This window comes from Zophobas morio, unplaced genomic scaffold (assembly GCF_036711695.1).
Source record: "Zophobas morio isolate AGI-343-1 ecotype UQ-CSIRO unplaced genomic scaffold, CSIRO_AGI_Zmor_V1 ptg000041l, whole genome shotgun sequence".
NCBI lineage: Eukaryota > Metazoa > Arthropoda > Insecta > Coleoptera > Tenebrionidae > Zophobas > Zophobas morio.
In genome coordinates this window covers 2,192,867-2,213,961 of record NW_026972146.1, presented here as the reverse complement: position 1 = coordinate 2,213,961, position 21,095 = coordinate 2,192,867, and the positions used below count along the sequence as shown (strand labels likewise).

At 32.4% G+C, this 21,095-nt stretch overlaps 2 protein-coding genes across 2 annotated transcripts in view; both read left to right on the top strand.

Annotated features, from left to right (window-relative positions):
• Positions 1-9,743: 9,743 nt before the first annotated feature.
• On the top strand, positions 9,744-11,992 carry LOC135140898 (N-acetylgalactosaminyltransferase 7). The gene is made up of 2 exons (XM_064071638.1): positions 9,744-9,880; positions 9,927-11,992. Exon 2 carries the CDS (start codon positions 9,939-9,941, stop codon positions 11,688-11,690), a length of 1,752 nt encoding a protein of 583 aa, XP_063927708.1. The 5' UTR covers positions 9,744-9,880; positions 9,927-9,938; the 3' UTR covers positions 11,691-11,992.
• Positions 11,993-19,256: 7,264 nt separating this feature from the next.
• The window catches only part of LOC135140867 (protein decapentaplegic), a 69,207-nt gene continuing 67,368 nt past the window's right edge, over positions 19,257-21,095 (top strand). The window contains exon 1 of the mRNA XM_064071594.1: positions 19,257-19,669. The gene's annotated coding sequence lies outside the window, so the exon portion shown is untranslated. The remainder of the gene's footprint in view (positions 19,670-21,095) is intronic.

Below are 21,095 nucleotides of genomic sequence, written 5' to 3'. Positions count from 1 at the left end.
AATCGGATAACTAAGAGTTAAGAAATGAGGAACTGAAAAATCGAAACATTGAAATCTCCAACGATTGAGAGATCGAATAATTTTTAGAAAAATTGGAAATTCCAAAAATCAAAAATTGAAAACCCCAAAATTCTAAAAGGGAAAAGTAGAAAGATCGAGAAATCCAAACATCAAAAAAAGTGAAAAATCGAAAATCTGCAAATCCAAAAATTAAAAATTCGGAAATTAAAATGTTTAAATATTGGAAAAAACGAATAATCCTAAAATTGGAAAGTTGAAAAATGGAAAATGGGAAAATTATAAAATCGAAGAATTGCAATTTAAACAACTGAAGAAACGAAAAATGAAGAAATGGAAACATTTTATCATAAATAAAAAATCGAATAATCCGACAACTAAAAACTGAAAAATCGAAAAATTGAAATCTCCGATAATTGAGAAAACGAAAAATTGAAAAATAGAAAAAATGAAAATTCTAAACATCGAAATCTGGATAAATCGAGAAATAGAAAAATTTAAAAATTAGAAATTCGAAAATTTAAAAAGCGAAAATTGAACTATTAAAGTATCAAAAATATTCAAAAATGTAGAGGTCAAAAATTATATCTAAAAATCGAAAAATAGCAGATTGAAAAATTGAAAAATCGAAAAGAGAATTTTCTAAATAGGAGTATTGGAAAAAACGAAAAATCATAAAATTGGAAAGTCGAAAAATTGCTGAATGAGCAAATGATAAAATAGAAATATGAAAAATTGAAAAATCGAATAACTCAGAACTGAAAAAAAGAGAAATTGAAAAATCTGATTTTTTTGAAATTGAAAAATCGAAAATTAAAATGACCAAATGTTGATCAAGAAAAATCGTAAAGTTGAAACATTGAAAAATTGAAAAATCGAATAATTGAGTACTGAAAAAACGAAAAATTGAAAAATGTGAACATTTTGAAATTGAAAAACCGAAAATTGAAGCATTAAAATATCAAAAATATTCAAAAGTGTACAAACTAAAAAATGAAAAAAATTAAAATTATATCTGAAAAGAGAAATATCGAAAAATTGCAGATTGAAATGTCCAGTTATTGATAAAAACGAAAAATTGGAAAATCGGATAATTGGCAAGTCAAAAATATTAAAAAATGTAGAAACTAAAAATTGAGATGTCTAAATATTGGAAAAAACGAACAATCGTAAAACTAGGAAAGTCGAAAAACTGAAAAATGGAAAAATGATAAAATAGAAAATTGAATAATTGAGAAATCGAAAATTTTCAAAATTTCAAAGCTAAAATGAAAAAATAGAAAAATTGAAAAAATGAGAATAATTGAGATATCGGAAAATTGAGAATTATAAAATCGAAGGATTGCAATTTGAATAAGTGAAAAAACGAAAAATAAAAAAATCGAAAAATTTGTCAAAAACAAAAAATCGAATAATCGGATAATTAAGAATTAAGAAATGAGGAACTGAAAAATCGAACCATTGAAATCTCCGATGATTGAGAAATCGAAAAATTTTAAAGAAAAATTGGAAATTCCAAAAATCAAACATTTCAAAAATCGAAAAACTTCAAAAGTCTAAAAGCGAAAGGTAGAAAGATCGGGAAATTCAAACATCAAAAAAGTGAAAAATCGCAAAACTACATATCCAAAAATTAAAAATTGGAAAATTGAAATGAAATATCGGAAAAAACGAAAAATATTAAAATTGGAAAGTTGAAAAATGGAAAATGGGAAAGTTATAAAATTGAAGAATTGTAATTTAAGCAAATAAAGAAATGAAAAATGAAAAAATCGAACAATTTTATCAGAAATAAAAAATCGAATAATCGGACAACTAAGAACTAAAAAATCGAAAAAATGAAAAGTCCAAACATCGAAATGTGAATAAATCGAGAAACCGAAAAATTTTAAAATCAAAAATTCGAAAATTTCATAATTTTAAAAATCTAAAAATTTGTCAAAAATAAAAAATCGAATAATCGGATAACTAAGAATTAAAAAATGAGGAATTGAAAAATCGAAACATTGAAATCTCCGATGATTGAGTAATCGAAAAATTTTAAGAAAAATTAGAAATTCCAAAAATCAAAAATTTTAAAAATAACTCAAAAATGTAAAAGCGAATGGTAAAAAGATCGAGATATCCTTTATGTTTGGATACCTCGATCTTTTTACTTTTCGCTTTTACATTTTTGAGTTTTTCAATTTTTCGATTTTTATTATTACAAAAATCTAAAAGCGAAAAGTAGAAAGATCGAGAAATCCAAGCACCAAAAAAGTGAAAAATCGAAAAACTGCAAATCCAAAAATTAAAAATTCGAAAATTAAAATGTCTAAATATTGGAAAAAACGAAAAATCGTAAAATTGGAAAGTTGAAAATTAAAAATTCGAAATTGAAGACTTGCAATTTAAACTGAAAAAACGAAAAAGTATAAAAATCGAGAAATCCAAACATCAAAAATGTGAAGAATCGAAAATTTAAAAATTTGAAAAATTGAGAAATAGAAATGTGTAGAATTTAAAAAAATCGATAAATTAAGAGATCGAAAAATTGAAAAATTGGGAAACCAAGACATCAGAAATTCGATAAATTGTAAAACTAAACACCTAAAATTTAAAAAATCGAAAATTTTTGAAAAATCGAAAAAGGAGAAAATCAGAAAGTTGAAAAATCCCAATACTGCAACATCGAAAACTCGAGAAATCGAAAAACTAAAAAATCAAGACACCAAAAGTCGAAAAATCGAGAAATCCAAAATTTGAAAAATCGAAAAGCAGAGAATCCAACAGACAGATTTTGGTAGCGTTTTACAATCTACATGATATCCCTATCTGGAAATTTTCGATATCATCTGTCGAATAAAAATCGACACAGACGGCGGACACACAGACAGACGGAAAAGGGAGACCTCTAATACTCCTTCGCTCACGTTCGGAAGTAAAAATGGCTAAAACATGGCAAAGTTCCTCGTGAATTTCTCGTCGAATCGGTCGCTGTATGTGTAGCAGTGAATTAAAACAGCCGTTATCCTCCTAGGGAGTGCAGGCGTCGCGGCGCCGTCCAAATCCGCCATAAAACTTTCCGCGAGCTCCTGCGAACTCGCAAAAACTTCATTAAACCTTCAAACTGGCCTAGTAAAAAATCAAACGAAAACCGATCGCGCCGCCGCACCTTCCGTAGCCTCGGTATAACTAATTGCTCCGGCAGATTGGCTTACACACCGAGGATTGGATCTCTAACATAGCGCAAGTAAACAACTCCAGGCAAACATCAACTCACCCTCAACATCGGAATATCGATCTCCGACATGCAAGTTTCCCAGTCGCAGAAACCCATTGTAATTGCCCCAGCCCCCGAGATAAAGTAAACGCAAATTTTTCGACACCGAGCCCACGTTCGGTTGATTGGAACGAGCATAAACATAATACGGAGTTGATGTTGTTGCAGGCGAGTGGCCCTAATTCAATTGTGTAGCTTTTAAAGTTGCGAAAAGTTGGGTGCGGAGGAATCGCTCGGAGAACTTCTCCGCCGATAAATCAAAGTTAAAGGCCGTTTTAATGCAGGAGATGTATTTTTTGATGAAATATGTTGCGGGAGGGATGTTTGCTTATTAAAGAGTGCAGTATTGCTTCCATGTTAAGCCTGGCGCCCTCTGTCTAATTAACTCCCCGGCGTTACCCCGCCGTGTGTAATTCAAAATATAATTTTCCGGCGCAGCCTTCTGCTGAATGGCCACAATTTACGCTCAACGGCGCAATGGAAACATCCGCGGAACAATTTAGGGCAATTCTACAGTTTTTTAATTAATTTACTCGCACGCAAATTCTTTCATAACGCTTAATTTATTAAGCGCCGGCCGTCTAGGCAACCACCAAAACGACGCAGGCAACCATGCTCGCGTCCACCGACAATCGCCGAATTTATGTTCGTAATTTGTTTTTTTTTTGTGAGAGGCAATTTTAGCGCCATTAGCGGCGTCCACTGACGCCTGACCTGTTTCAGGTTCTAGATTACGTCGTAAAAGTCTCGTAAAGCCACTTACTTGTAACTTACCTGGACCTCAAATGTGGTATAAATTTAGTATGACCCATCATGAAGAAATTATAATTATGACATACCAGAACCTATGGATATTGAGTGAAATTCTCAAATTGTGAACTTTTAATTAATGGTAGAAACCGTTTCCAGTTTTGAAATTTTTAATTTTACATTTTTTTTTCGATTTTTCGTTTTTTCGGTTCTCGGTGATTTTCGGTTTTTGAATCTTTCGATTTTTAATTTTTAGAAATAATTTTTCGATTTGCAATTTTTCGAAATCTCAATTATTCAATTTTCGATTTCTCAATTTTTTATATATATATAATTTTCCAATTTTTGTATTTCTGGATTTTTCTTTTTTTTTCAATTTCTCAATTATCCGATTTTCCGGTTTTTTCGGTTTTTCAATTCTTAATTACCCGATTTTTAAAGTTTGTCGAAATTTGAATTTTCGTTTTTTCAATTTTTCGTAATTTCTAATTTTCGATTTTTCATTTTTATAAAATTTCAATTTTTAGATATAATTCTCCGATTTTCCAGTTTTTCCTTTATTCGATTTTGCAATTTTAGTTACCTGAATAATTCGATTTTTCAATTTTTCGATTTCTCAATTTCTCGATTTTTCAATTTATGGTGTTTCTAAATTTTCTATTATTCGATACTCAATTTTACGATTAATCGATTTTTTGATATTTCACCATTTCGATTTCTTGGTTTTTATCTTTCCGATTTCTGGATTTTCGATTTTTCAATATTTTTTAATTTTTCGTTTTTCGTTTACAAGTTTACAAATGTATGAAGTCTTGATTTCTCGATTTTTCAGTTCATGTTTTTTCTATTTCTCAGTTCTTCGAATATTCAAATCTAAGATTTAAATTTCGATGATTAAATTTTTCAGTTTCCCAATTTATAGGTTTTTTTTTTTAATTTAAATGATTCAATTTCGAATTTTCTATTGATATTTCGATTTCTCGATTTCTCCAGTTGTCAATTTTTTGATTTTTTAATTTCCTGGTTTCTAGTTTTTTGTTTTTTTTTTTTTTCAATTTTCGATTTTTTAAATTTTACATTTCGATCTTTTTTTTGATGTTTCGACTTCCCGATTTTAAATTTTTTGTTATATATTTCAGTTTTTCGAATTTTCGAAATTTTGATTTCTGGACATATCGATTTTCCAATTTTTCGATACATATTTCCATTTCTCGATTGTTTAAATTTTAATTTTTTTAATGTTTCGATTGCTGGATCTTTCGATTTCTCAAATTTTCGGATTTCGATTTCTCGGTTCTTCAATTTTTCGATTTTTCAATTCCTCGGTGTTTCAATTTTTCCATTCTTCAATTTCTCCTCGCTTTTTTTTAACTTTCGATTTATCGATTTATACAGTTTTCGGTATTTAAGATTTTTCAATATTTTGATATTTCAATATTTACATTTTTCAGTTTTTCGATTTTTCAACTTTTTCATTTCATGTTTTGTCTTTATCGATTCTCAATTTTATGATTTATCGATTTTTTTATTCTTCAACTTTTCGATTTCTTGGTTTTTTGATTTTTCAATATTTCGATTTTTCAGTTTCTTAAATTTTTGATTCTTTGATTTTTTACATTTTCGATTTTTCAGTTCTTATTTTTCCTATTTCTCAGTTTATCGAATATTTAAATCTAAGATTTAAATTTCAATTTTTCGATTTACAGATTTTTTGAATTTAAATTATTCAATTTCGAATTTTTCTATTTTGGGCCATTTTGATTTCTCGATTTTTCGATTTTTCGACTTTTCAGTTTTTGGACATTTCAATTTTTGGATTTTTCAATTTCACAATTTTTTAAATTTTAGACTTCAATTTCTTGGTTTCTAGTTCTTTGCTTTTTTTGATTTTCCATTTTTTTAATTTTATATTTCGATCTTTCGATTTTTTGATGTTTCGATTTCCCGATTAAAAATTGTTAATATATGTATATTTCAGTGTTTCGATTTTTTGAAATTTCGATTTCTGGACATATGGATTTTCCAATTTTTCGATACATATTTCCATTTCTCGATTGTTTAAATTTTAAATTTTTTAATGTTTCGATTGCTCGATCTTTCGATTTCTCAAATTTTCGGATTTCGATTTCTCGGTTTTTCAATTTTTTGATTTTTAAAATTTTCAATTTTTAGATTTTTCAATTTCTCGATGTTTCAATTTTTCCATTCTTCAATTTCTCCTCGTTTTTTTTTTAAATTTCGATTTATCGATTTATACAGTTTTCGGTATTTAAGATTTTTCAACATTTTGATATTTCAATATTTACATTTTTCAGTTTTTCGATTTTTCAACTTTTTCATTTTTTAGCTTTCTAAATTTTCGATTTATCGATTCTCAATTTTACAATTTTTCGATTTTTCAGTTCTTGTTTTTCCTATTTCTCAGTTTTTCGAATATTCAAACCTAAGATTTATAGATTTTTTTGAATTTAAATGATTCTATTGCGAATTTTTCTATTTTGGGCCATTTTGATTTCTCAGGTTTTCGATTTTTCGACTTCTCGATATTTCGAAATTTCGATCTTTTGGTGCTTCGATTTTTCACTTCACTTTTCAGTTTTTCGACATTTCAATTTTTGGATTTTTCAGTTTTTAAATTTTATATTTCGATCTTTCGATTTTTTGATGTTTCGATTTCTCGATTTTTCGATACATATTTCGATTTTTCGATTGTTTAAATTTTAATTTTTAAATGTTTCGATTGCTCGATCTTTTGATTTCTCAAATTTTCGGATTTCGATTTTTCGGTTTTTCAGTTTTTCGATTTTTAAAATTTTCAATTTTTCGCCTTTTCAGTTTCTCGATCTTTCAATTTTTCCATTCTTCAATTTCTCCACGGTTTTTCACTTTTTCGATTTATCGATTTATACAGTTTTCGGTATTTCAGATTTTTCAATATTTTGATATTTTAATATTTATATTTTTCAGTTTTTCGATTTTTCAACTTTTTCATTTTTTGGCTTTTAAATTTCCGTTTTTCAATTTTTGCCTTTCTAAATTTTCGATTTATCGATTCTCAATTTTTTATTTTTCAACTTTTCGATGTTTTTTATTTTTCAGTACTTCGATTTTTCAATTTTTCGGTTTTTCAAATATTTGATTTTTTACTTTTTTGATTTTCAGTTCTTATTTTTCCTATTTCTCGGTTTATCGAATATTCAAATCTAAGATTTAAATTTCAATTTTTCGATTTATAGATTTTTTGAATTTAATTATTCAATTTCAAATTTTTCTATTTTGGGCAATTTTGATTTCTCAGGTTTTCGATTTTTCGACTTCTCGATATTTCGAAATTTCGATCTTTTGGTGCTTCGATTTCTCGATTTTTCGATTTTTTCACTTTTCAGTTTTTCGACATTTCAATTTTTGAATTTTTCAGTTTTTCAATTTTTTAAATTTTAGACTTTAATTTCATGGTTCCTTTTTTTTATTTTCCATTTTTTAAATTTTATATTTCGATCTTTCGATTTTTTGATGTTTCGATTTCTCGATTTTTTAATATATATACTATACATACTGTAAACAATTGTTGTTTTATATGTTCTTTTATACTCCTATGTTATTTTATATTTTCTGTAATTGGGTTATATACCTGTAGAAAATTAAAAAAAAAAATTAAAAAAAAAATAAAATAAAATAAATAAAATATGTATTTCAGTTTTTCGATTTTTTGAAATTTCGATTTCTGGACATACATTTCAATTTTCCAATTTTTCGATACATATTTCAATTTTTGATTGTTTAAATTTTAATTTATTTAATGTTTTGATTGCTCGATCGTTTGATTTCTCAAATTTTCGGATTTCTATTTTTCGGTATTTCAGATTTTTCAATATTTTGATATTTCTATATTTATATTTTTCAGTTTTTCGATTTTTCAACTTTTTCATTTTTTGGTTTTTAAATTTCCATTTTTCAATTTTTGGCTTTCTAAATTTTCGATTTATCGATTCTCAATTTTACGATTAATCGAATTTTTATTTTTCAACTTTTCGATTTCTTTGTTTTGAGTTTTCAGTACTTTGATTTTTTAATTTTTCGATTTTTCAAATTTTTATTTTTTACTTTTTCGATTTTTCAGTTCTTCGAATATTCAAATCTAAGATTTAAATTTCGATGTTTCGATTTTTCGTTTCTTCGATTTATAGTTTTTTTTTTAATTGAAATGATTCAATTTCGAATTTTTCCACTTTTCAGTTTTTAGATATTTCAATTTTTGGATTTTTCGATTTTTCAATTTTTTAAAGTTTAGAGTTCAATTTCCTGGTTTCTATTTTTTGTATTTTTAGATTTTCCATTTTTAAATTTTACATTTGGATCTTTCGATTTTTTGATGTTTCGACTTCCCGATTTTAAATTTTTTAATATAATATTACAGTTTTTCGATTTTTCGAAATTTCGATTTCTGTACATATCGATTTTCCAACTTTACGATACATATTTCCATTTTTCAATCTTAATTTTTCTAATTTTTCGATTTCTCAAAATTTCGGATTTCGATTTTTCGGTTTTTCAATTTTTCCATTCTTCAATTTCTCCCTGGTTTTTAACTTTTTCCATTTTTCAATTTTTGGCTTTCTAAATTTTCGATTTGTCGATCCTCAATTTTACGATTAATCGATTTTTTATTTATCAACTTTTCGATTTCTAGGCTTTTTGATTTTTCAATATTTCGGTTTTTCAAATGAATGATTTTTTGGTGTCTTGATTACTCGATTTTTCAGTTCTTCGTTTTTTCGATTTCTCAGTTTTTCGACTAAGTATTTAAATCTAAGATTTTTGACTTTTCAATTTTGAATTTTTTGATTTTGGGCCAATGCGATTTCTCAGTTTTTCGATTTTTCGAAGTTCTGGTTTCTAAACATCTCGATTTTCCAATTTTCTAATTACGGTTTTCGAATGTTTGATGTGATTGATCTTAGCTTTTGAATGAAAATTAAAATGACCGTCGCCATTTATAGCCCGTTTACCGAACAGATGGAATAGTAGCAGCTTGCGTCAAATTTCCGGAGTACTGAACGCGGCCCAAAATTCCCCAAGTTTAGTGCAATATATGGAATTATTATGTAACACAAAAGCTATTTACTCTAGAGTAAATGACCCATACAATGACATCAAATATCCAACTACGATTTACTTTTATCGCCCCACCAATCTCGCATTCACCCCTACCCCCTATTTGCACACATGAAAAATTCAACCCGAAATAATTACGTCCACAACTTCCCCGAAAAGCGATAATGGAGGCATTTGTGGCGCCCCTTTTTCAACAAAACCCATTAATATTTTATTGCCCCTATCATTCAAACATCCATTAGTCACAAAATGTATCATTTTCGTGAAAGTCAGTAAAAGATAATTACAATTATTATAATCCGGCTCTGTTATTAAGCCACAAAGAACGATAAATTATTTACCCGAAGCAATCATTACCCCCACTCTCCCCTACCCCAAACTAGAACACCACCGACACACCACGATTTATTAAAGCTCGCTGATTACTCGAAGCCTAATCAAATAAAACAAGTCGCGTGCGGCGTAATTACCATATTTTTTAAATATTTCTCAGAAGATTGGCGTACCATCGATTTTACCAAGACGAGCGCCGCCTGGTGGCGCGTAGCGCCACCACTACTGACGTGACGACAGTGAGCTGCATTACCAACCGCGAAACGTCAATGTCAAACACCGGCAAGTGTTTACGTGTTGACATTTCTCACCCTCAGTAAAAAAAAGACTCAAAAACAACACAAAGCGAATCTCGCCAACGCGATCAATGGAAACTTAACCCCCCAGACCCCTATGACCTAGGTAAGACCCGCCACCGCCCTGTAGTTGCTCACCTACTACTTTCCAGACTGCCACAAAAATGGTATTCATGCGCTTGTATCTCAGCCGGAAGTCCCGAACAATACGAATAGCAGCTGGAGTTTGCATCCTGGTGATGATCTTGTACTTGTTGTCCACGTACAACAAAGACAATAGTTTGAGTTTCGAGTCGCCGGTAGTGGCGAGGTTGACGCACCGCGAGCGGCCCAAACTAGTGTCAGGACTGGGGAATTTTGAGCCTAAAGAGGCGGAAGATCGAGAGGGCCCGGGTGAAGGGGGCAAGCCGCATCACTTGAGACAGGACCAGCAGAACGACGCTGATCAATCGGAGTCGGAATATGGGATGAATGTGGCCTGCTCTGACGAGATTTCTCTGGATAGAACAATCCTAGACACGCGATTATCCGAGTGTAGACATTGGGACTACCCATTGAACTTACCCACGACCAGCGTGATTATAGTTTTTCACAATGAAGGATGGTCTGTTTTATTAAGGACTGTACACTCGGTTATCAACCGGTCGCCCCCTCAAATGCTCAAAGAGGTGCTCCTGGTAGATGATTTCAGCGACAAAGAAAACTTGAAGGGGCGCCTGGAAGACTACATCGAGCAGTTCAATGGGAAAGTGCGCTTGATTCGTAATTCGCAACGAGAGGGGCTAATCAGAACTCGGTCCCGGGGGGCTAAAGAGGCCAAAGGTGAGGTTATCGTGTTTTTGGATGCCCATTGCGAAGTCAACACGAACTGGTTACCCCCTCTCCTAGCCCCGATTTATCGGGACCGGACTATAATGACAGTCCCCGTGATCGACGGTATTGACCATAAAACCTTCGAATACCGACCTGTGTACGGGGAGGATCGCCACTTCCGCGGGATTTTCGAATGGGGTATGCTGTACAAAGAAAACGAGGTGCCACAACGCGAACTCAACACGAGAGCACACAATAGTGAACCTTATAAAAGCCCGACTCACGCAGGAGGGTTATTCGCCATAAACCGGGACTATTTCCTGGAATTGGGGGCCTACGATCCCGGTTTGCTAGTCTGGGGTGGGGAAAACTTCGAGCTTAGTTTCAAAATCTGGCAGTGTGGGGGCAGCATCGAGTGGGTTCCGTGCTCCCGAGTGGGTCACGTGTACCGGAGTTTCATGCCGTATAATTTCGGGAAACTCGCTCAAAAGAAGAAGGGGCCATTGATCACAATCAACTACAAACGGGTTATAGAAACCTGGTTTGATGATAAATACAAGGAGTATTTTTACACGCGCGAACCAATGGCGCGCTTTTTGGACATGGGCGACATCACTGAGCAGTTGGCTTTGAAACAACGTCTCAACTGTAAAAATTTCGATTGGTTTATGGAGAACGTCGCCTACGATGTTCTGGATAAATATCCAGAGCTTCCGCCGAATATCCACTTCGGGGAGCTGCGCTCAGTCGCTGTGACTAAGTGTCTGGATACGTTAGGCCACGCCCCTCCGGCGTTAATGGCCATTCAGCACTGTCACGGGTTCGGTAACAACCAATTAATGCGGCTTAACGCGAAAGGACAACTAGGGGTGGGTGAGCGGTGTATCGAAGCCGACGCTCAAGGTATTAAACTGGCGTTTTGTCGTATGGGAACGGTGGATGGGCCATGGTTGTACGACGAAAACACCCATACACTTCTCCACCGAGTCCACAAGAAGTGTATAGCTCTCCACCCACAAACGTCCCATCTTTCCTTAATGCCGTGTGATATAAACAACGCCTACCAGCAATGGGTCTTCAAAGAAATCAGGCCAAAATGGTGAACCTTCCTCTACGCCCTCCTTCAATTTTCGTTTTTTACATATCGTTTCCCGGAAGTACTTATTACGTTTTCAATCAGAATGTGCCTTACTATCGTGTAAATACTTTGTAATGAAGGTTTTTATATTGTAAATTGGGAATGGTTGACTAGTTGGTAGAGTTTGGATGTACACTAATTTATTATAAATCCTGTCTTAATTTTTTTCTTATTGTTTCTACCGTTACAATAAAATTATACGTATAACGTAGAAGCTTGTATTGTTGTTATTTTGTACATAAATTAAAACCAAGTATGATTTCTTAACTGGCGTTTTTTTTCCTCGTTACGAGTGAGATATTTCGCGGAAATTTAATCGAAATTAACTATGTTTTGACGTAGATGTAGAAAAGACGGATATGTGTTAACATTCGATTATTCTTTTGCTTTCAGCCGTAACACTCGTGAAATTGGCAAATTTAAACTAGTGTTTGTCGCCGATTGGTGTTTTACTGGTTGCCTGCATCACAGGTTTTCCCGATTTTTTCAGTCCTGAGTGACTCCTTAATCACCATTAATTCCTGTAATTATATTTAAATAGTATATTTTTAGCCCGATCGCCTCAATCCAATCATTATTTTGCTTTCAGGCGTAACACTCGTGAAATTGGCAAATTTAAACTAGTGTTTGTCACCGATTGGTGTTTTACTGGTTGCCTGCATCACCGGTTTTCCCGATTTTTTTCACACTTCTGATTGACTCCTTAATCACCATTAATTCCTGTAATTATACTCAAATAGTATATTTTTAGCCCGATCGCCTCAATCCGGTCATTACAAACACCGTCTTAATTTATTCCTGCTTTTTATTACCGTGTGGTCGTTCAATGAGGCCCGTTCATGGGCAAGCGTCAAACTTCACGTAGCCATTCATAATTCCGGCGCAAACAAACTACCTGGAAACTAATTTTGTCAGGTAAGATCCGTTACGAAAATTTATAATTCCTGGTTGTGAATAAACAGTTGGAACCGTGTCCAATTTAAGCAGACTTTCCACGAACCCACTTCACAAACCCTTGTCGGGCCGTCCATTCATAACTCAGGTGCCAATAAAACACCTAGATCGCTTTACAAGGCTATAAACTAATTTCCGGTGTCGTCGTGCTCAAGAGTCTTACTTATTTACAATGTGTTATAAAACACGATTTTGGGTGGGTACCGAGGGTTTCTAAGTAGTACGTTGAAGTAAAGTGTTTGCACCTGTAGTGGGATTGAATGGGTTAGGACGGGCGACTAACTAAGAAAAAGATTGGTCGGAAGTTCTTTCGACTGAAATGTTTAATAATCCGACAAATACAACTCTTTAAAAAAATTTGAAAATTGGATTGAAGTTATATTTTGCCTTTTGTTTCTTAATATGCAAAGCAATCTTTTCACAACAAGAAACTTAAAATATGGCTAAAATGTTCCTTACACAAATTTTCCATTTTAAATATATTTTAAGTTTCATGGTGTGAAAAGAAGTCTACACAACATGTTAAAATAAAAAGGCAAATTATAAGCCCGCCCACCCGCCCTATCTCGATTGTAATGATTTTTTTATTCGCCGTGAAGCAAAGGGGCGGAGCTTAACTGCAAAATACTTATTTCTTTACAAAAAACTAAAAACAGGTTTTTCAGTATCGTGTTGTTTAAAGAATACAATGTACATTAAGAAAAAAGCAACAACATAGACCCCGCCCACCCACTCCATCTCCATTGTGATGATTTTTTTTATTCTTATAAACTTAAAACATGTTCAAAATGGTATTACAATTCTTCTAGACAAATATGGATCTTCACAAATTAATCACAATTGAGAATTGAGATCGGGGCGGATATGGGTGGGGCCTAATCTTTGGCTTTAATTTTTTGTTAATATACATAGTATTCTTTCACCAACACGATACTCAAAAACATGTTTTTAATTTTACGCAAAAAAATAAGAATTTTGGAGTTAAGTTCCGCCCCTCGGTTTACGAGGAATAAAAAAAAATCATCACAATTGAGACAGGGTGGGTGGGCGGGGCTTATATTTCGGCTTTTGTTTCTTAATATACATAGCCATCTTTTCACAACAAGAAACTTAAAACATGGCTAAAATGTTCCTTACACAAATTTCCATTTTAAACATATTTTAAGTTTCATGTTGTGAAAAGAAGTCTACACAACATATTAAAACAAAAAGACAAAATGTAAGCCCGCCCACCCACCCTATCTCATTTCTGATGATTTTTTTATTCGCAGTGAAGCAAAGGGGCGGAGCTTAACTACAAAATACTTATTTCTTTACAAAAAATTAAAAACAGGTTTTTCAGCATCCTATTGTTTAAAGAATACTATGTACGTTAAGAAAAAAAGCCAAAATATAAACCCCGCCCACCCACCCTATCTCAATTGTGATGATTTTTTTTTATTCTTAGAAACTTAAAACATGTTTAACATGGTAAATTCTTCTAAACAAATATGGATCTCGTAATTAAGCTCCGCCTCTCGATCTGACAACAAATGAAAAATCTATCACACTTGACAATTGAAATTGGGGCGGGTATGGGTGGGGCCTAATCTTTGGCTTTAATTTTTTGTTAATATACATAGTATTCTTTGACCAACACGATACTCAAAAACATGTTTTTAATTTTACGCAAAAAAAATAAGAATTTTGGAGTTAAGTTCCGCCCCTCGGTTTACGAGGAATAAAAAAAAATCATCACAATTGAGACAGGGTGGGTGGGCGGGGCTTATATTTAGCCTTTTGTTTCTTAATATAGAAGAAGAAGTCTACACAACATATTAAAACAAACAGGCAAAATGTAAGCCCGCCCACCCGCCCTGTCTCAATTGTGATGATTTTTTTATTCGCCGTAAACCAAGGGGCGGAGCTTAACTGCAAAATAGTTATTTCTTTATAAGGAATTAAAAACACGTATTTGAGTCTCGTGTTGTTCAAAGAATACTTTGTATGTTAAGAAAAAAAGGCAAAATATATACCCCGCCCACCCACCCCATCTCAATTGTGATGATTTTTTTAATTTTCGATACTTAAAACACGTTTAAAATGGTAGTTTGTAGAGAAAAAAATAAGGATTTTGCAATTAAATTCCGCTCCTTTGGTTCTCGACGATTAAAAAAAAAAAATCATCACAATTGAGACAGGGTGGGTGGGCGGGCTTATATTTTTCCTTTTTTCTTAATATACTTAGTCGCCTTTTCAGAACAAGAAACTTAAAACATGTTTAAAATGGTAAATTTTTGTACGGAAATATGGATTTTGCAATTAGGCTCCTCCCCTACGTCCGCCAACGAATGAAACCTTCATTACTATTTAGATTAAGACAGATAGGTGGGGCTTAATCTTTGGCTTTAATGTTTTCTTAATATTCATGGTATCCTTTGAAAAACACGATACTCAAAAACATGTCTTACATGGTAATTTCTTGTAGAGAAATAATAAAATTGAAAAATTGAAAACATTTTAAAATTTAAAAATCCAAAAATTGAAGTATTACACATTGAAAAAAAAATTTATAAAATCAGTACATTGAAAAAAACCTCAAAATTAAAATATAAAAAAAAAAATAGAAACAAAAAATTGCAAATCGAAAAATTGAAGACAAGAAAAATTGAAAAATTAAATATCGATAACTCGTGAAAACTTAAATTTAAAAAATTGAAACATTTTACATTGAAAAAAAGAAAATTTATAAAATCAGAACATCAAATAATCTAAAAATTGAAAAAATCGAGAAAATTAAAAGCCGAAACGAAAAATTGAAAAAATGAAAAATTGCAAAACCGAAAAATTAAAAATTGAAAAATCGAAAAACTAAAAAATTGGATAAATAGTAAAATTGAAAAAGTGGAAAATCTAAAAACTGCAAAAGTCGTATAAAGGAAAAAGTTTTAAAATGCTGAATAACTGAAAAGTGAAAAAATTCTACAATCGTAAAATCGAAAAATCCAGAAACTGAAAAATCTAACATTTTTTTATTCTTAGACCCCCGAAAACATGTTTGAAATGGTAAATTTTTATAAGGAAATAGGATTTTGCAATTAAGCTCCTCCCCTAGGTCTACCAACGAATTAAAACTTCATCACTATTTAGATGAGGTGGAACTTACGACTAGTTTCATAATCAAAACTTAAAGGAATTTTAATTAATGGTAGCTTTAAACCATTGCTTCAACAACGTGTTTCCATGGTAAAAATTCAAATTTAGTTTTAAAGCTCCTTTAACTTGATTGTAAAATCGGCCCTTAATCTTTGGCTTTATTTATTTTTTTTTTAGTATACCTAGTAGTTTGCAGATAAGCTCCGCCCTCTTGGTTCACGGCGAATATAAAAAATCATCACAATTGAGATAGGGCGGGTGGGCGGGGCTTATTTTTGCCTTTTTTCTTAATATACGTAGACGTCTTATCAGAACAAGAAACTTAAAACAAGTTTAAATATGGATCTTGTAATTAAGCCCCGCCCTTTGATCTGGTAACGAATGAAAAATTTATCACAATTGAGATTAGGGCGGGTATGGGTTGGGCCTAATCTTTGGCTTTATTTTTTTGTTGATATACATAGTATTCTTTAAACAACAGGATACTCAAAAACATGTTTTTAATTTCTCGTAGAGAAATAGGGATATTGCAGTTAAGCTCCGCCCTCTCGGCTTACGACGAATAAAAAGAATCATCAGAATTGACATAGGGTGGGTGGGTGGGGCTTATATTTTACCTTTTGTTTCTTAGTATACATAGCCATCTTTTCAAGACAAGAGACTTAAAACATGGTTAAAATGGTACATTTTTGCAAAGAAATATGGATTTCGCAATTAAGAAAAAACTCAAAATTAAAATATACAGAAAAAACAGAAACAAAAAATTGCAAATCGAAAAATTGAAGACAATAAAAATTAAAACACCGAAAAATGAAATATTGAAAACTCGTGAAAATTTAAATTAAAAAAATTGAAAGATTTTACAATGAAAAAACGAAAAATTTATAAAATCAGAACATTGAATAATTTAAAAATTGAAAAAATTGAGCAAATCAAAAGCCGAAACGAAAAATTAAAGGAATGAAAAATTGCAAAATCGAATAATTAAAAATTGTAAAATCGAAAAACTAAAAAATTCGATAAATTGTAAAGTGGAAAAAGTGGGAAATCTAAAAACTGAAAATTCGTATAAATGAAAAAGTTTTAAAATCCAATGAATAATTGAAAAGTGAAAAAATTCTACAATCGTAAAATTGTAAATTTAAAAATCGAGAAACTGAAAAGTCTAACATTTCTTTATTCTTAGAAACTTAAAACACGTTTGAAATGGTAAATTTTTATATTGAAATATGGATTTTGGCATTAGGCTCCTCCCCTAGGTCTACCAACGAATGAAAACTTCATTACTATGTAGATCAGGGCAGGTATGGGTGAGGCTTAATCTATAGTTTTAATTTTTTTTAATATACATAGTAGTTTGCAGTTAAGCTCCGCCCTCTTGGTTGACGGCGAATAAAAAAATCATCACAATACAGATAGGGCGGGTGGGGGGGCTTATATTTTTCCGTTTTTCTAAATACACGTAGTCGTCTTTTAAGAACAAGAAACTTATAACATGTTTAAAATGGTAAATTCTCTTAGACAAATATGAAGTTTGCAATGAAACCCTGCCGCTCGAATTAACAACGAATGACAAATTTATTACAATTGAGAATTGAGATTAGGGCGGGTATGGGTGGGGCCTAATCTTTGACTTTATTTTTTTCTTAATATACATAGTATTCTTTGAACTATACGATACTCAAAAACATGTTTTTAATTTCTCGTGAGTAATAACGATTTTGCAGCTAAGGTCCGCCCTCTCGCCTTACAACGAATAAAAAAATCATCAGAAGTGAGATAGGGTGGGTGGGCGGGGCTTACGTTTTGCTTTTTGATTCTTAATGTACATAGCCATCTTTTCACAACAAGAAACTTAAAACATGGTTAAAATGGTACATTTTTGCAAGGAATTATGGATTTTGCAATTATGGGGCGGAGCAATTCACACATATTAAAACAAAAAGGCACAATGTAAGCCCGCCCACCAGCCCTATCTCAATTGTGATGATGTTTTGATTCGCCATGTAGCAAGAAGGCGGAGCTTAACTGCAAAATCTTTATTTTTTTACAAGAAATTAAAAACATGTTTTTGAGTATCGTTTTGCTCAAAGACTACTATGTACATTAAGAAAAAAAAGGCAAAATATAAACCCCGCCCACTCACCCCATCCCAATTGCGATGATTTTTTTTAATTAGATGTTTGATCACTCATTTTACGACGAAAGGTGGACTTTTTATTGATGAATAATGGAATCTATTAGACATAAAATTTAAAAATAAACCCCACCCACCTTCGCTTTTGAATTTCATTGGTTTATTATTTTTTTTTTGCTGTGAAATGACAATTGGATATTATTTTAGCAAGTGGTAAAATCTATGATTAAAAAAAATTAAGAATTACCCCAAGTAGGAGTTTTGCAAGTAAGCTCCACCTCTCGACTCACGACGAATATCATCACAATTGAGATCGGGTGGGTGGGCGGGGCTTATATTTTAGCTTTTTTTCTCTTAATATATGCAGTTCCTTTTTACAACAACTACTAGAAGAAAAAAAGGCAAAATATACATAGTATTCTTTGAACAACACGATACTCAAAAACATGTTTTTAATTTCTCGTAGAGAAATAGGGATTTTGCAGTTAAGCTCCGCCCTCTTGGCTCACGACGAATAAAAAAAATGATCAGAATTGAGACAGGGTGGGTGGGCGGGGCTACATTTTGCCTTTTTTTTTTCTTAAAATGTGTAGACTTATTTTGGCAACGAGAAACTTAAAACATGTCTAAAGTGGTAAAGTTAATAACTATAACGGGAACTTTAAGCTCAACAGCAACAATAACAAGCTTTAATTTCAAGTGTTTGTTTATACATTGGAAGAATGTCACGTAGAAATTTATTTAATTTGAATGAGTTTGTCGCCTCAAAACAGAGGACTAAAATTATTAATTAAGTAACAGTTGAACAGAATCTTCGAACCTTTCCGTATTAAGTCCGGATAAATTCAGACTATTCAGAACCAAGTTGCTGTGTGTTTTACTGGTTGCCTAGACCTTACCGAACTCTCTTGTATATTCTCTCCATTTTTTTTTTTACAAATCCTGGCCAATTCGTTAACAATCAACAGTTCGTGTAATTTCATCTGAATAAATATTTTCTACCCCAAACTTCGGAAAATCCTCTGTGCCTTCCTCAAAGTGCTCGCCTCCATTCATAACTCGGGTGCCATAAATCGCATCGTCCGGCTTACAACCCTTGCGCCAATTTCCGGTCCCCTAGGGTCCTCGTCCCCCATCCCCAATAAATCGGGCTTTCCGGTGCCCCTGGCCAGGTATCGCCCGGTAAAATGGCGTTTAAACTGCGCCATTCCGCGCAAAAGGCGACCAATCAAGAGGTAGTCGTGCCGATGGGCTCGATTAATGCGTATGCTAATCCCTGGAAAAAAGCGGCTTAGACTACTTATCGCCATATTAGTGCAATTAATGTAGTGCGTTGCGGCGGGCGGCGGCGGTCCCAAAACGCTGAAAAAATTGTGAAATCGCGCTGGAAGCGAGTCGACACCAAGTCTGGTTCCAGTCTGATCGAAAACATCGACACCAACACACCGCGCGTAATTAACAGTGAAGAGTGCAAACTGTGACTTTACCAATAAAAACTGACGAACGCGTAGGTGCCGTTTCCTAATTTACTCAATCTACGCGGCTTGGGAATTCTAGTGTTATGACCAGAGTGCTCTGTGCCGGTGCCGAGACCGTTTTGGGCTTTTCGGGCGCTGGAGAGGAGCCCCCGGGCCATGTAGCTGCCGTCTGGATTTCCACGGAAGTAACGCAAACCGCTGGCTCGTAAACAAGGATCGACGAGGACGCGCCAAAAAGAGGTAATTTTCGGAACGGATACGGCGAAAATGCGTTCTTCGACGGGCTTTTGCATTCTTTGAATTCTTTCGGTTGTTTCTTGGGTTGGACCGATTTTGCTACTGGAAACCTGATTGAGCGTCAGCATTTTTACATAATTAGAGTTGTTATATATGTACTTGTGATGATGCACGCGGCAAGCGCTTCGATTATTATTCATAGATAACTACACTCATAAAAAAAATAAAAATTTGTTATTGTTATTTTCTTAACTCGAGAACGACAAAACGAGGATCTCCGTAACGAAAAAAATCTATTTCGAGACAGATTTTACTATCACGTGTCAAAAAATGGAAGTCGCGCGTTAGCGTCCAAATACACGATTTTGCTCGAAATTTATGATTTTTTCTTGGCATTTAACACTTAAACAACATTCATATTATAATTTGCTTAAAAATATTACTATTTTTGTACACTAATAAAATTTTATAACCTATTAGAGACATTTAGGCCGATAATGTTCAAACGACCTCCTTTTCGAAGACCCCCGGTAATTTCTTCGAAATAATGCAAGCACCTTTGAAATTTACATAAATCTCAGGGTTGTACTCAGGAAAATACTGATTCCATCGCCCAATTTTGACCGAAGGTATTGTAATTCATAGTTTTAAACTAATTTTAAATGTTTTTGCTTCCTAGCGTAGGCTAGAGTACGAAAAAATAGGTCCCTCGTTTCACACAAACATCTCCACCAACAATAGGATGACGTCATCCCCAAAATTTATATTAGTATTAATATTATTTTAATTTTGAAGAATAAGATAATCCTTCACACGTGGTTGAATCACAATTTATCGTTTATCCTGTTCCAAAAAATGTATGACGTCCTCTGACATAAGAAAAATATTATGACTTTATAAGTGTGGTTTATCAATGCACTCATAGATTTCAGAATTACTTATACAGGGTGGCTCAAAAAAATTAATAAATGAGGCAATTTATTGTAGTGGTTGAAATCAACACAACCATTTTCCCGAATATTATAATTTCCTTTATGTTTTCAGTATTTTTCGTTTATTCAGTTCTTCAAATTTTCAATTTTTGATTTTACAATATTTCGTTTCTCGATTTTGCACATTTTCAATTTTTAAGTTTCTCAATTTTTAATCTTTCAATTTTTCGTTTCTTCAATTTTTCAAGTTCTTCATTTCCAATTTTTAGATTTCTCAATTTTTTAATTTTTCAATTTTCCAGTTTGCAATTTTTGGTTTCAGTTTTTTATTTTCTTTGTTTCTTCAAATATTAGATTTTTAAATGTTTCGATTTTATAAATTTTTGTTTTTTCGATTTTAATTTTAAAAAATTTTTGTTTCTTCAATTTTTCGATTTGCGATTTTTCAATTTTTCATGTTTTGTGTTTCTTCAGTTTTTAGATTTTGCGATTTTTCG

Excerpts from the sequence above, each read along its gene's own strand:
- LOC135140898 (XM_064071638.1), top strand. The coding sequence starts at position 9,939 with ATGGTATTCATGCGCTTGTATCTCAGCCGGAAGTCCCGAACAATACGA.